At 43.0% G+C, this 14252-nt stretch overlaps 1 protein-coding gene across 21 annotated transcripts in view; it reads right to left on the bottom strand.

The window, feature by feature from the left end:
• Nucleotides 1–14252, bottom strand: part of MAPK8IP3 (mitogen-activated protein kinase 8 interacting protein 3) — an 82307-nt gene that overhangs the window by 34779 nt on the left and 33276 nt on the right. For 19 of the 21 annotated variants that reach the window (XM_065732270.1, XM_065732251.1, XM_065732252.1 and 16 more), the window contains 2 exons: nucleotides 13661–13779; nucleotides 90–101 (listed from right to left, as the gene is read on the bottom strand). In XM_065732270.1, coding sequence (XP_065588342.1) covers nucleotides 90–101; nucleotides 13661–13779 — 131 coding nt within the window. The remainder of the gene's footprint in view (nucleotides 1–89; nucleotides 102–13660; nucleotides 13780–14252) is intronic. The other 2 variants (XM_065732253.1, XM_065732262.1) reach the window with 1 other exon arrangement.

The following is a 14252-nucleotide window of genomic DNA, read 5'->3' as shown; positions in this document are numbered from 1 at the left end:
CAGGGGAGTATCACACGTGTATACCATGTCATTCAGTCTCAACGAGGTAAAAACATACAAAGTAAACTGAGCAGAGGAGAGATACACACCTGAGAACTCCCCTATGGGCCATGTCCAGCGAAGCACAGAGAAACAAGGGGAAAAAGGAAGCGTAAAAAGGATCAATCAGTGACTGAAACCAACAAAATTAAAATTTTTTAAAAAATTAACAATGATTCAACCATTTCAATGTCAAAAGGCATGAAATAGTAAGGACAGGAACTACCATGACTGTAGGTGGCACAGCCCTACATAAAGGACAAAAAAATCAAGGGGAGGTAATCCATGTTACAGCGACAATCACATGCCTCTGCTTCTCCCAGTTTTCCATACACAAATCTCAGGTAATCACATCTTGGACTGGATAAACCTTTATTTTCTCAATCACTCAGCACTAAACACAGAATGGCCAGTTTCCACTGTCTTCTCTTTTCCCTTTTCTTAGTGACAGTAATCTTCTTACCAGCCAGATTTGCTGAAATTAAATGTGCACTTCATAAGTTCATAAGTTCATAAGGTTGGAAAGGACCTATAAGATCATCTAGTCCAACCATCCTCCTATCACTATCTCTACCCAACTACTAAATTAAATCCTTTAGCACCTCATCTAAACGCTTCTTGAACAGCTCTAGGGATGGTGCCTCAACCACCTCCCTAGGCAGGCCATTCCAGTGCCTGACCACTCTTTCAGAAAAGAAATGCTTCCTCAGGTCTAATCTAAATCTTCCCCGGCGTAACTTGTGGCCATTCCCTCTCGTCCTGTCGTTATTTATCAGGGAGAAGAGGCCCACCCCCTCCTCACCACAACCCCCCTTCAGGAAGTGGGAGAGTGCAATAAGGTCTCCTCTGAGCCTCCTCTTCTCCAGACTGAACAATCCCAGCTCCCTCAGCCGCTCCTCATAAGACTTGTGCTCCAGACCCCTCACCAGTTTTGTTGCCCTTCTCTGAACACGACAATTCTTCAACAACAATTCAGTATGCAAAAGACAATCAGTAGTACTTTAAAATATTTTCTTTCCTACAGCAGTGCCAGGATTCAGTTTTGATAATTTCATTTCAACTTCTCTATAGAAAAACAATATTTATATACATGAACTTACCACTAATATAACTGAATTTCTGTCTTCACCATAAAAACACCTGTTACTTGAAGTGAGATTTTAATCTCCAAAGCAAACATAGATAGGCATTGTAACACTGAAAAAAAGGATTTCTTAGTGGCCATAACCCAACTGCTCACCCATGTCCAGAGTCTCTTGAAATAATGACAATCGGGAAAGGGGACGTGAGAGAAAGGGGGAGCTACCCAAGAGCAGCTGGTTAATGCAATTATGCAATTAATAAGTTATCAGGCAAGAAAGTGGCCACCTAGATGGTGAAAATATTCCAAAGGCTGTACTGAGAAAGAAGGGAATTGCCAACAATTACACTAGTAAATAATTGTTCTTATTCTACATGTTTTTACAGAATACATCCTACAAAAACTAATGTCATCTACCTGGACTTGTGAAAGGATTTTTACATCAAATCCATATCTCTAAGTTGGAGAGCTATGAATTTGAAGGCTGAACCATTCCACAGATAAAGAATTGGTTGGATGGTCATAACCAGAGGGTTGCTGTCAAAAACTCTATGTCCAGGTGTAGGCTGACAACAAGTGGCCGCCCCCAGAGGGCCATCATGGGATCAGTACTCTTTTACAACTTTTATCAGTGACATAGATGATGAGATCAAGTGCACCCTCAGCAAGCAGCGGCGCAGCTGACAAAACAGATGGAAGGGACATCATCAAGGGGGACCTAGATAGGGTGGAAAAGAGTAGCCATGAGAACCTAAGTATCTTGCACTTGGGTTGAGGGCAATCCCCAGTAAGAGCACAGGTTGGGAGAATAACTCACAGAGAGCAGCCCTGCAGAGAAGGATGTGGGGGTTGTGGTAGACAAAGATCTGGAAATGAGGCAGCAGTGTGTACTCACAGCCCAGAAGTCTGCATCCTGGGCTGCATCACCAGAGGGGCAGCAGGCGTGGAGGGGATTGTCCCCCTCTGCTCTGTCCTCGGAAGCCCTACCAGCAGTGCTGCATCTAGGTCTGGGGCACAGAGCAAAGGAAGGATGCTACAGGAGAGGACCCAGGAGTCCTGAAAAATGCTAAGAGGTAGAAGCACTTCTATGAAAAATGTCTGAGAGAGTTGGGCTTGTTTAGCTTGGAGAAGAGAAGGCTGTGGGGAGACCTCATTGGAACTTTCTGTTATGTGAAGGGAGCTTATAAAGAGTAGGAGGAATTACTTTTTACGAAGTCTGATAGTAGCAGAACAAGGGGGAATGGCTTTAATCCAAAAGAGGGGAGATTTTAAGAAAAAATTCTTTACTTAGAGGGCGGTGAGGGCACTGGCACAGGCTGCCCAGAGAGGCTGTGGATGCCCTATCCGTGGAGGCACTCAAGGCCAGGTTGGATGGGGTCCCGGGCAGCATGATCTGATGGTAGCAACTCTACCCATGGCATGGGGGCTGGAGCTCATTGATCTCTGAAGTCTCTTCCAACCCAAGACATTCTATGATTCTATGATCATTTATGTAGAGCAGTTTTCTATTAGAATAAGAGGGAAAAATAGATTTTATATTTCAAAATCGCAATGAAAGGTGCCAATTTTCTACCAAGAGATGCTGATAACTTAGAAGATATCCAAAGGGAGTCATTTTTTTCCATTAAAGAAACAGACCTGTCTGCCAGCTGTTGCTTAAGGGTAAATGCTGGAAGATCCTTCAATTCTTAAGTCCTCTTTAATGAGATTTCTTTTTCTTTACGAAACTGCATCCAGAAGAAAGAGTATTTTTTGCAGGCTGATTTTCAACCTTTGGGAGAGACTAGAGGAAGTATTAAATTTTCACTTAAGTTAAATTTTATTTTTTATCTATTTCTCTAAATAAGACCCAGGAAGAAGTATTTTGGTTTACGGGTATTGTTTCTTATACAATGTCCATATAGGAAAATTTCTTCTGTGGATCTTTAGACAAAAAGATTCAGAAGAAAAAGCACCACTTTACCTAACAAGAAAGGCAAAACTTTTAACACTGATGATAAATTTCAAGAAGACAAAGCTGGTAGCCAGAACTCAACAGTAGTAGTAATGAGATTGACAATTCTGCCATGAAACTCACTCAGCTAACTGATATAATCACACTCCAGGATCTCAGAAGGAACTAAAAGAAGCGCACCATGTCATCATCTGCAAGGGTTTTTCTTCTGTTTGCAAATCAGAAAACTGTCACAGGAAAGAGTACAGAAAAGCTGCCAAATTACATGTAATAGTATCTCTGTTGAGAAGATGCAACCAAGGTTTAATGTATTTCTCTTCTATAAGTGAGTTACGAACACAAAGAGAAACCTCTAAAGAGTTTTTAAATTCTTCATTTGCACTCATCCTTCTATTTCATCCATAAAGAAAAGGGCAGACCCATAAGAAGATGAGCCATTCATGACTGAAAACATACAGCAACACCAACTTTAGTATTACTCCCTTTGATAATGTATAGAATATTGCATACATGTAGGATACTGTATACACATCCCTAGGACGGAGGCAGAAGATGTGCAGATCTATTCCATTAAACATTTAATTCATGTACGTATAGTTCAGCTCCTGCTTTCAAATGCTTCTATTAAAATACATATTAGGTGTTTCATAGTTTCATATTTTTTCCAGAATAATTCATAAATGAAGAACAGAAAAAAGAACCCCAACATCAATTAGGCTCAAAATATGCTTACCATTCAAAGAAAGACCAACAGATACAAAATATCAGAAACGTAATGACAGCAGTGTAAGCCAGGAAAAAAACCTTTGTTTTTGTTATTTAGGGGACAAGATATCTTTATTTCCTAAGCAAAAGAAATGTAAGGATTAAGAAATCTCCCTTTTTTCCCTGTGTATTTGGTAATGTAAGGACAAACTATCTCTACATATCATAGAATGGTTTGAGTTAGAAAGAATCTTGAAGACAATCCAGTTCCAACCTTCTTGCTGCATGCAGGGACACCTCTCACCAGACCAGGTTGCTCATAGCCCCAGCTGTATGTGGCCTTGGGCACCTCCAGGGGTGGGGAACCCCCAGCTCTCTGGAAAGCAGTGCCAGAGTCTCATCATCCTCTAAGTAAATAATTTCCAGCCAGGGAAGTAACCTTATGCTTAAATTTAAAAACTCAGTATGTACACACTGACAGTTTAGGTTTTAGGTAGAAAGGAATTTGATCTTCACAAGCCACATTTATGTGAACATACTGTACAAAGTCTGTATTATTTTCTTAGAAAAGTTACCTGCCAAATAACAGATGACTCAAGATGTCTACAGATATTTGGGCTGTCTTATTACTGGAAGAGGTGAACACCTTTAACTAATTGAAACTATGGTGGCATAAGTTGCAAATTCTCAACTGGGCAACTAAACACTTGGACCCTTCAAAAACAGCCTGTATTTCTCACTGATTGACAAGTCATAAGGTTCTGGGGAGTGGATTATCAGAAGACAGGCTTCCAGAAGTGGCAAATGGGTCTTCTCAAGCAATTCACACAGCAAGTCATTCTCCTGAATGACTCCTAGATGCTCACACTCCCTGATGCCACAGCCATTTTGAAAGAGAGAGAGAAAGCAATGGGTGGTAAAGAGGATATATGTGATTTAGGGAAAGAAAGCCATGTCAGCCAAGCATATCATATATTCTTCTAGACAAGAAAGCATATAAGGATCAAGATGCTATATAGCAAGATTTTGACTGCTTTTAATTCTTCAAGTCTGTCGCAGAAATCTCCCAATAATGCATAGGTGCTGACTAAACAAAATTCATTCCACATTAGGTAGATGAAGCTTTAATTGCCACATGTAGTTGCTACTGTCACCTTCACTAGGAGCAGGAGATCGAGACCTTCTACAGTGACTGCTAACATAAGGATTACTCTCAAACCTAGAATTCTTCCTTTTTCTTTTAAGTTATGATATATTCAATATCGGCAGGCATTGGTTTCAGTCACAGACCACAAAAGCCAGCTCTTTGATCTCTACTCTTCTGTAGCCTTTTCCTTCCACCATGGTGGAAGAGGTGTTAAACAATAAATGTCTTAAGACTTCTAGAAACAATCATGAACACCAATGAACCATGCATAAAAGTTATATTGCATACTACAGAGCTGGTATCATGCTTCTAAAAAAATCTATATCTGTATCAGGCAGCTATTTCAAGAGTTCTGATCACAGTCTAGATCTTGCTTTTATATTCCAGTCACACGGTTGCTTACAACATCAATTTCAGAGATTATGTCTCAGAGCAAGAAGTGATATACTAACCTACTCTTCAGCTTCAGACCACTTCTTCATGGTTAAATCTTTAGTGAACAAGCTAAAATCTATCCTCTCTGTAGAAACATACCCTTTCAGAGGCTCCTGATACAATACTCATTCAGAGGTAATACAAGTACTCCTCTAATTTAATTCTTGCAAAGAAGAGCAGCTGCAGTTCTGCAGTGATTCAGCTGATCATGTTCTAGATACATAAGGGCTGCTCCAAAAGTAATGTCTCCTATTTTACTATGTCAGCCCATGATGTCACAAGAGATGTTAGTGGTAATGCAGCAGGGATTGAGCTTTCCCACCAATATTCCATTACATTTTGTTGCTATATGACAGATGGCAGCAGAGGGGCAGTTTGATACCATGGTTTTTGACATGGAAACACAGATGAAGCAAAGGTGCTGTCAGCGGTTTGCGGGCCAGTTTGACCAGGTACCACGGTGACTGAGGCAGGGTACCACGCCCTGAGGAAGAGGAAGGGGGAAAGGGAAGAAAGGGAGAAAGGAGATGGGCCTAGGAACAAAACAGCGGCAATGATCTGAGAAGGAAAGCTAATTTACTAAATAAGATATCAGAAAGAAAATAACAATATAATTGGAATTGAGGCTAATGAATCAAAATGAGCAAGAGGGAGTGTCCAAAGGCCTTATGCTAACACTGAAGGCAGACAGCTGCAACAAATACCCACTGCTGAGCTCGATCCCGAAGGGAAGAGAGACAGTCCCATGACCACAGACAGTTTTTATCTTTCCCTCTGGGCAGAAACACGTAAAAATGCAAAAAGCATCGCACAGTCCTCTGGGGAATATAGTTCTTCTCTTTTGAGATAGGCATACCTGTAACTATCGATGATCCAGGCAGCTAGAACATTAACTCTAACTCCCAATACATTACATGATGTTACGATGTGGAATATCAATAGTATAACAAAAATTATAAAACCATGACAAGTATGTAATTTAATTACTTCATGCAAAAAAACAAAACAAACAAACAAACAAAAAAACCACAAAAAGAACAGCACCCACTGACATTCATCAACACTTGCAAATGTTAATGGAGACCAAACAGTGGGTGCTGGCATGGTGAGGTGGTGGGTTGTGCATTTCAGCAGTGGCAACAGCAGGCACTTCAACTGGTACAGATTTGTAAAAGCACAGCATGCAGCTCTTTTCAGATACAGATTTGTAAAAGCACAGCATTCAGCTCATTGCTGCTGAAAATGCATAACTAATATTAGTGACCAAGTTGAAAAATAGTGTTTTGTAGCTTCAAATTTGCTCTATCAAACAGTGCTGTTGTGTTTTCCATGAAATAAATAAGAGGCATTACTGTCACAGCTACTTATGTATATCCAAAACCTTTCCAGTAAATATTATGCTTCCAGAACCAAATGCAGCTTTTACATCAATAAATACCAGAAACGTTCAGTTTTGCACCAAATTTCTTGCAGCTCAGTTTCATAAAAGGAGTCCTCATATTTCCCACAGTTCTTTTAATCAAGCAGTGACAGTGAGATTGACTGGCAGAGCTCAGAGGGTTGTGATTAGTGGAGAAAAGTCCAATTGGAGGCCTGTACTTAGTGGTGTTTCTCAGGGATTGGTGCTGGGTTTGGTCCTGTTGAACATCTTCATCAATGACCTTGATGAGGGGATAGAGACCACACTCAGCAAGTTTGCTGACGATACTGTCATGGTTTTATGATTTTTGGTACTGGTATTCCACATCATAACATCATGTAGTGCATTTAGAGTTAAAGAGTTAATGCTCCAGCTCCGTGGATCATCGATAGTTCCAGGTATATCTGTCTCAGAACAGAAGAAGAACTACATTCCCCAGAGGACTGTGCCATGCTTTGCGTTCTTATGTGTTTACTCTCAGAGGGAAAGATAAAAACTGTCTGCAGTCACGGGACGCTCTCTTTCCTTTGGGATCGACTCAGCAGTGGGTGCTTGCGGCCGTCTCGCCTTCAGCGTTAGCGTAAGACCTTTGGTTTATCAGACACTCTCTCTTGCTCATTTTATTTGATTTATTAGCTTTAATTCCAATTACATTGTATTACATTGTGTTATTTTGCTTTCTGATATCTTATTTAGTAAATTAGTTTTCCTCCTCAGACTGTTGCCGCTGTTTTGTTTCTAGGCCCATCTCCCTTTTCCCTTTCCCCCTTCCCCTTTCCTGGGGCATGGGTCCCCCGCACCAATCGTCACGGAACCGGGCCGAACCTGCCCTTAAACCGTTGTCATTTTTGGCGCCCAACGTGAGGCAAAACCAGCTGCCTTATCCAGGCAGAGACATACTTTTAGAACAAATCTCTCTTTGCTCTCAGAGAGAGCTTTGTTAGGAAGCTTATCTGTACTGCAGGTGCTGTACGGCAAAACACAACCTTGAAGTCCGGGCATACTGCCAGTTCTGGGATATATGTAAACTTTTTTTGGGTGCTGCTAGCTTGTTTTAGCAAAGAAAAAAAAAATGCTTTATTTTTTTAAACTGCTCTTAAAGAGGCTGCATTTCATTTTTTTTTCCCTTGTAATGCTTAAAATGTACTGGGACTTTTTCCCTGAACACCTGCAAGATCCTGAGAACTAAGCAGATATTTGAGACAGGGATGTTGCGGCTCAGACAGATCTGAGGAGGTCCAAATTATTTGTGATCTGGCTTATGCCAATTGCACCTCATTCAATACTATCCCAGAGAGGCATAGAGTTTCTGAAATAGAGCAAGAGAGTCTCCAAGCCAAAAGGGATAATGTCCAGATCCAGAAAAAGAGTCTTTTATCTGACAATCAGACTCTCGTGTCCAATTTAGATAGCCTCCAGTCTGATCGAGACACCCTCCAGACCAAGCAAGTTGCTTTTCAGTTCAAGAAAGACATCCTCCAGCCCAAAAGAGATGCCCTCCAAACTGAGCGAGATGCCCTCCAGTCAGAACTCAACAACCCTCAGTCTCAACAAGCTGGTCTCCAATCTGAGCAATGTGCCCTCCAACCTGAAAGAGACACCCTCCGGTTTGAGCGAGACATCCTCCTGTCTGAACGGAACTCCTTCAGAACTGAGCGAAGTACCTACCAGCCTCAATAGCCCCTGCCCCCCAGCCAGATGGGGGAAAGGGATAATAGAGTGTATTGGACTGTTTGGATTCAATGGCCTGGCACATCAGAACCACAAAAATATAAGCCACTGGTGGACACTGGTGCACAGTGCATTCTAATGCCCTCGAGTCACTGAGGGACAGAACTGATCTGTATCTCTGGAGTGACTGGAGGCTCTCAGGAATTGTCTGTGTTGGAAGCAGAAATAAGCCTCACTGGTAAAGACTGACAAAAACATCCTATTGTGACTGGCCCAGGGGCTCCATGTATACTTGGTATTGATTACCTCAAAAGGGGATATTTTAAGGATCCCAAAGGGTATCAATGGCCTTTTGAAATAGCTGCTGGGTAAGCAGCTGTCTGCATTGCCTGGACTGTCAGAAGATCCGTCTGTTGTGGGGTTGCTACAAGTGGAGGAGCAACAGGTACCAACTGCTACTACAATGGTGCATAGACGGCAGTACCATACCAACAAGGATTCCATGCTCCCCATTCATAACTTGAGCCGTCAGCTAGAGAGCCAGGGAGTGATCAGCAAAACCCACTCACCTTTTAACAGCCCCATATGGCCGGTGCGTAAAGCCAGTGGAGAATGGAGGCTGACAGTAGATTACCATGGCCTGAATGAAGTCACACCCCCACTGAGTGCTGCTGTGCCAGACATGCTACAACTCCAGTACGAACTGGAGTCAAAAGCAGCCAAGTGGTATGCCACCAATGACATTGCTAATGCCTTCTTTTCAATTCCTCTGGCCACAGAATGCAGACCACAGTTTGCCTTCACCTGGAGGGGTGTCCAATACACCTGGAACCGTTTGCCCCAAGGGTGGAAACAGCCCAACCATGGGTCATGGGTTGATCCAAGCTGCATTGGAACAGGGTTGTGCTCCTGAGCATCTGCAGTACACTGATGACATTGCTGTATGGGGTAATACAGCAGAGGAAGTCTTTGAGAAAGGAGAGCAGATTATCCAAATTCTCCTACGAGCTGGCTTTGCTATCAAGCAAAGCAAAGTGAAAGGGCCTGCACAAGAAATTCAGTTCCTAGGTATAAAGTGGCAAGATGGACATCTTCACATCCCAACAGCTGTGACTGACAAAATTACTGCCATGTCTCCACCCACCAGTAAGACAGAAACCCAAGCTTTTCTGGGTGTAGTGGGCTTTTGGAGAATGCATGTTCCAAACTACAGTCTCATTGTGAGCCCTCTCTATCGGGTGACGTGGAAGAAGAATGATTTTGTGTGGGGCCCTGAGCAGCAGCAGGCTTTTGAACAAATTAAGCAGGAGATAGCCCGTGCCGTGGCCCTGGGGCCAGTGCGGATGGGACAGGATGTAAAGAACATTCTCTACACTGCTGCTGGAAAGGAAGGTCCCACTTGGAGTTTGTGGCAAAGAGCTCCTGGAGAGACCCGAGGCCGACCCCTCAGATTCTGGAGTCAGGCGTACAGGGGGTCTGAGGACCGCTACACTCCAACTGAGAAGGAGATCTTAGCAGCGTACGAGGGGGTTCGAGCTGCTTCCGAAGTAATCGGTACTGAAACGCAGCTCCTCCTGGCACCTCGACTGCCAGTGCTGAGCTGGATGTTCAAAGGGACAGCTCCCTCTACCCATCATGCTACTGATGCCACTTGGAGTAAATGGACTGCACTGATTACACAGCGAGCTCGGATGGGGAACCTCAACCATCCAGGAACCCTGGAGGTGATCATGGACTGGCCTGAAGGTAAAAAGTTTGGAACAACGCCAGCAGAGGAGATGTCACGTGCTAAAGAAGCCCCACCATATAATGAACTACCAGACAACGAAAAGAGATACGCCCTGTTCACAGATGGATCTTGTCACATTGTGGGTAAGCACTGCAGATGGAAATCTGCTGTGTGGAGCCTCACACGACAAGTTGCAGAGGCCACTGAAGGAAAAGGAGAATCAAGTCAATTTGCAGAGGTAAAGGCTGTCCAGCTGGCCTTAGATATTGCTGAACATGAGAGGTGGCCAGTGCTTTATCTTTACACTGACTCATGGATGGTGGCAAATGCTTTATGGGGGTGGTTACCGCAATGGGAACAAAATGACTAGCAGCAAAGGGGTAAGCCAATTTGGGCTGCTGAACTGTGGAGAGACATTGCTGCCTGAATAAAGAATATGATTGTAAAGGTGCGCCATGTAGATGCTCATGTTCCTAAGAGCTGGGCAACTGAAGAACAACAAAATAACCATCAGGTAGATCGAGCTGCCAAAGTTAAGGTGAGTCAAGTAGACTTGGACTGGCAACACAAGAGTGAAATATTTTTAGCTCGGTGGGTGCATGAGACCTCGGGCCATCAAGGAAGAGATGCAACATATAAATGGGCTAAAGACTGAGGGGTGGACTTCACTATGGATGCTATTGCACAGGTTATCCATAACTGTGATACATGCGCCACAATTAAACAAGCCAAGAGGATGAAACCTCTTTGGGAGGAAGGGCGATGGCAAAAGTATAAATATGGGGAGGCGTGGCAGGTTGATTGTATCACCTTGCCACGATCTCGCAATGGTAAGCGTTATGTGCTCACCATGGTAGAGGCAACTACTGGGTGGCTTGAAACATATGCAGTACCCCATGCTACTGCCCGAAACACCATCTTAGGGCTCGAGAAACAAGTCCTGTGGTGACATGGCACTCCAGAAAGAATTGAGTCAGATAATGGGACTCATTCCAAAAATTCTCTTGTAAATACTTGGGCCAAGATCATGGCATGGAATGGATTTATCATATCCCCTGTCACGCACCAGCTTCTGGTAAAATTGAAAGGTTCAACAGGTTGCTAAAAACCACATTGAAAACAATGGGTGGTACAACATTTAAGCACTGGGAGAAGCATTTGGCAGAAGCCACCTGGTTGGTCAACACCAGAGGATCCATCAATTGCGATGGTCCTGCCCAATCCAGATCTCTACCTACTGTAGAGGGAGATAAGGTCCCTGTAGTACATGTGAAGAACATGTTTGGAAAAGCGGTTTGGGTCCTTCCAGCTTCTGGAAAGGGCAAACCTCTCCATGGAACTGTCTTTTCTCAGGGACCTGGGTCCACTTGGTGGGTGATGCACAAGAATGGGGATGTTCAATGTGTACCACAAGGGAATTTGATGTCAGGGGAGTGCAGTCAGTAAACTCCATGCATATACTTGTATATATGTTGTGTGTGTGTGTATTTAATGCATGTTAATCATTGTTCTTCTATATATACATCAAGCATGATGTCGTGATGTGGAATAAAGGGTGAAATGTCATGGTTTTATGATTTTTGGAACTGGTATTCCACATCATAACATCATGTAGTGCATTTAGAGTTAAAGACTTAATGCTCCAGCTTCATGGATCATTGATAGTTCCAGGTATACCTGTCTCAGAAGAGTAGAAGTACTACATTCCCCTGAGGACTGTGCGATGCTTTGCATTTTTACATGTTTCCGCTCAAAGGGAAAGATAAAAATCTCCCTTTTCTTTTTTCCCTTTCCCCCTTCCCCTTTCCTGGGGCGTGGGTCCGTGGGTCCCCCGCACCAATTGTCACGGAACCGGGCCAAACCTGCTCGTAAACCGTTGGCAGATACAAAGCTGGGAAGAATGGTTGACACACTGGAAGGCTGTGTGAGACCTGGACAGGCTGGAGAGTTAGACAGAAAGGAACCAGATAAGATTTATCAAAAGCAAGTGTAGGAGGAATAACCGCTTGCACTGGTACAGACTGGGGGATGACCTGCTGGAGAGGATCCCTCTGAGGAGAGGGTCATGGGTGTCCTGGTGGGTGACAGGTTGGCCATGAGCCAGCAGCGTGCCCTGGTGGCAAAGAAGGCTAACGGGATCCTGGGGTGCATTAAAAAGAGCATGACCAGCAGGTCAAGGGAGGTGATCCTCCCCCTCTACTTGGCCCTGGTGAGGCCTCACCTGGAGAACTGTGTCAAGTTCTGGGCTCCCTGGTACTAAAAAGACAGGGATCTCCTTGAAAGAGTCCAGCAGAGGGCTTCAAAGATGATAAAGGGCCTGGAACACTTCTCTTATGAGGAGAGGCTGCAAGACCTGGGTCTGTTCAGCCTTGAAAAAAGAAGACTCAGAGAGGATCTGATCCATGTCTATAAATATCTAAGGAGGAGGAGGCAAAGGTTCAAGGCCGGACTCTTCACTGTAGTGTGCGGTGATAGGATGAGGGGAAACAATCACAAACTGAAGCATAGGAAGTTTCACAAAAATGTGTGTGGAAACTTCTTCACAATGAGGGTGACAGAGAACTGGAACAGGCTGCCCAGAGAGGCTGTGGAGTCTCCTTCTCTGTAGGTGCTCAAGACCTGCCTGGACACCTACCTGTGCAACATGGTCTAGGGAGCTGCCTTGGTAGGCAATGCTGGACTAGATGATCTCTAGTCTCTAGAAGTCCCTTCCAACCCCTACAATTCTGTGATACACAATTATGAACTTTGTCAGTAGCTTATGTTACTGGGATATTCAAATACCACTCATATTTTTCCTGAAAATATTCAGTAGGACTTAAGAACAAGCTTAAATTTTGTCATGAATTAATGTCTGCATATTTAGAGTCCAACACCAGAAAGTATGGCAAGGGCTGTCTGACATAAAGCTGCTTCTTTGACTGCTTCTAAGTCCTCATCAGAAACAAAGAACATAACCAGACTTCAGATATTACAAGCTCCTTCAAAATCAGTCTAAAAAGAAATGCAAATCTCTCTTGGATTGACTACAAAAAGTTGAAAACTGCAGAAAATACTATAAGAGAACAAAGAACAATCGTTCCTTTAAAGCTAAGTTAAATGATTTATTTTCTTGCAAACTTCCAACAGGACCTTTATTCCAAGTGAAGCGCTAGAGTGCAGAATTATTGGAATGAAAATTTGTGGGAGGAGTGGAAGAAGCAATCTTCAAACTGCTCATGTGGGAGAATTCTATAGGAAAATAACTTAAGGACACAAAAACAGACCAAATAAAAGTTTCATAGAAATTAACTTAAATCATTGGGTAAAAATAGGTGCTGTAGGTACATATTTCAGTCACAGTGTATCCCAAATTCCATGACATTTTTTAAAGGCAAAATATCCAAGTTATGAAAAAAAAGAGAATCTAAATGCTTCTAGAAGCTTAACAGAGTTGTCATTGCATCAGAGAAAACAGAACAGTTCTAATAAGCTTTTACCTAGCAGATCTGCTCCTTCATCAACATCCCCAATAACCTCAGATCCTGCTGTGGAAAGTTCATGATAGAGAGAGTCTGTGTTGATGCCAAATGCTTTGTTCACAATCCCCTGGGTTGGGCTGTGGTTAAAAGAAGAAAAGGGAAGGATTCCTGTTACTTGGCAACATTTAAGCTAGAACATAACTCTGTGAAATACTGAGTGTTACAGACCATTACAATTGAAACTATGAGTGGATCCCACCTGTTCACCATGGGCTGACTGAGGGAATTTCGTAAAAAAAGGAAAAAGCACATTTTATTCCACATACCAAGTACCTACTGTGCATAACCTCAAAGTTCGCCTAGCTGATTGATTTTCAAATAGCTGACTCAATATTTCATAGAAAATATTAACTTGCATTTCTGACTTCTAAGACTATGCAATGATGTCTACACACCCTCCTACTTACATAGCAGCCCTCATTTCAGTAAGATCAAATGTGGACTCAAATGCTGTAAACAGCCATGGTTTTCTTTTTTCTTTGCCTGTTAGTAAGTGAAATCAGCCTGACAGGTTAGTTTCTTCTTTGGATGAGTCTATATGCACAAATGT

The sequence above is a fragment of the Cyrtonyx montezumae genome, unplaced genomic scaffold (assembly GCF_038088225.1).
Source record: "Cyrtonyx montezumae isolate F1298 unplaced genomic scaffold, pur_monq_1.0 scaffold_16, whole genome shotgun sequence".
In the NCBI taxonomy this organism is placed as follows: domain Eukaryota; kingdom Metazoa; phylum Chordata; class Aves; order Galliformes; family Odontophoridae; genus Cyrtonyx; species Cyrtonyx montezumae.
Note: the sequence above shows the minus strand (reverse complement) of the source record. Positions and strands in the feature narration are given on the sequence as shown.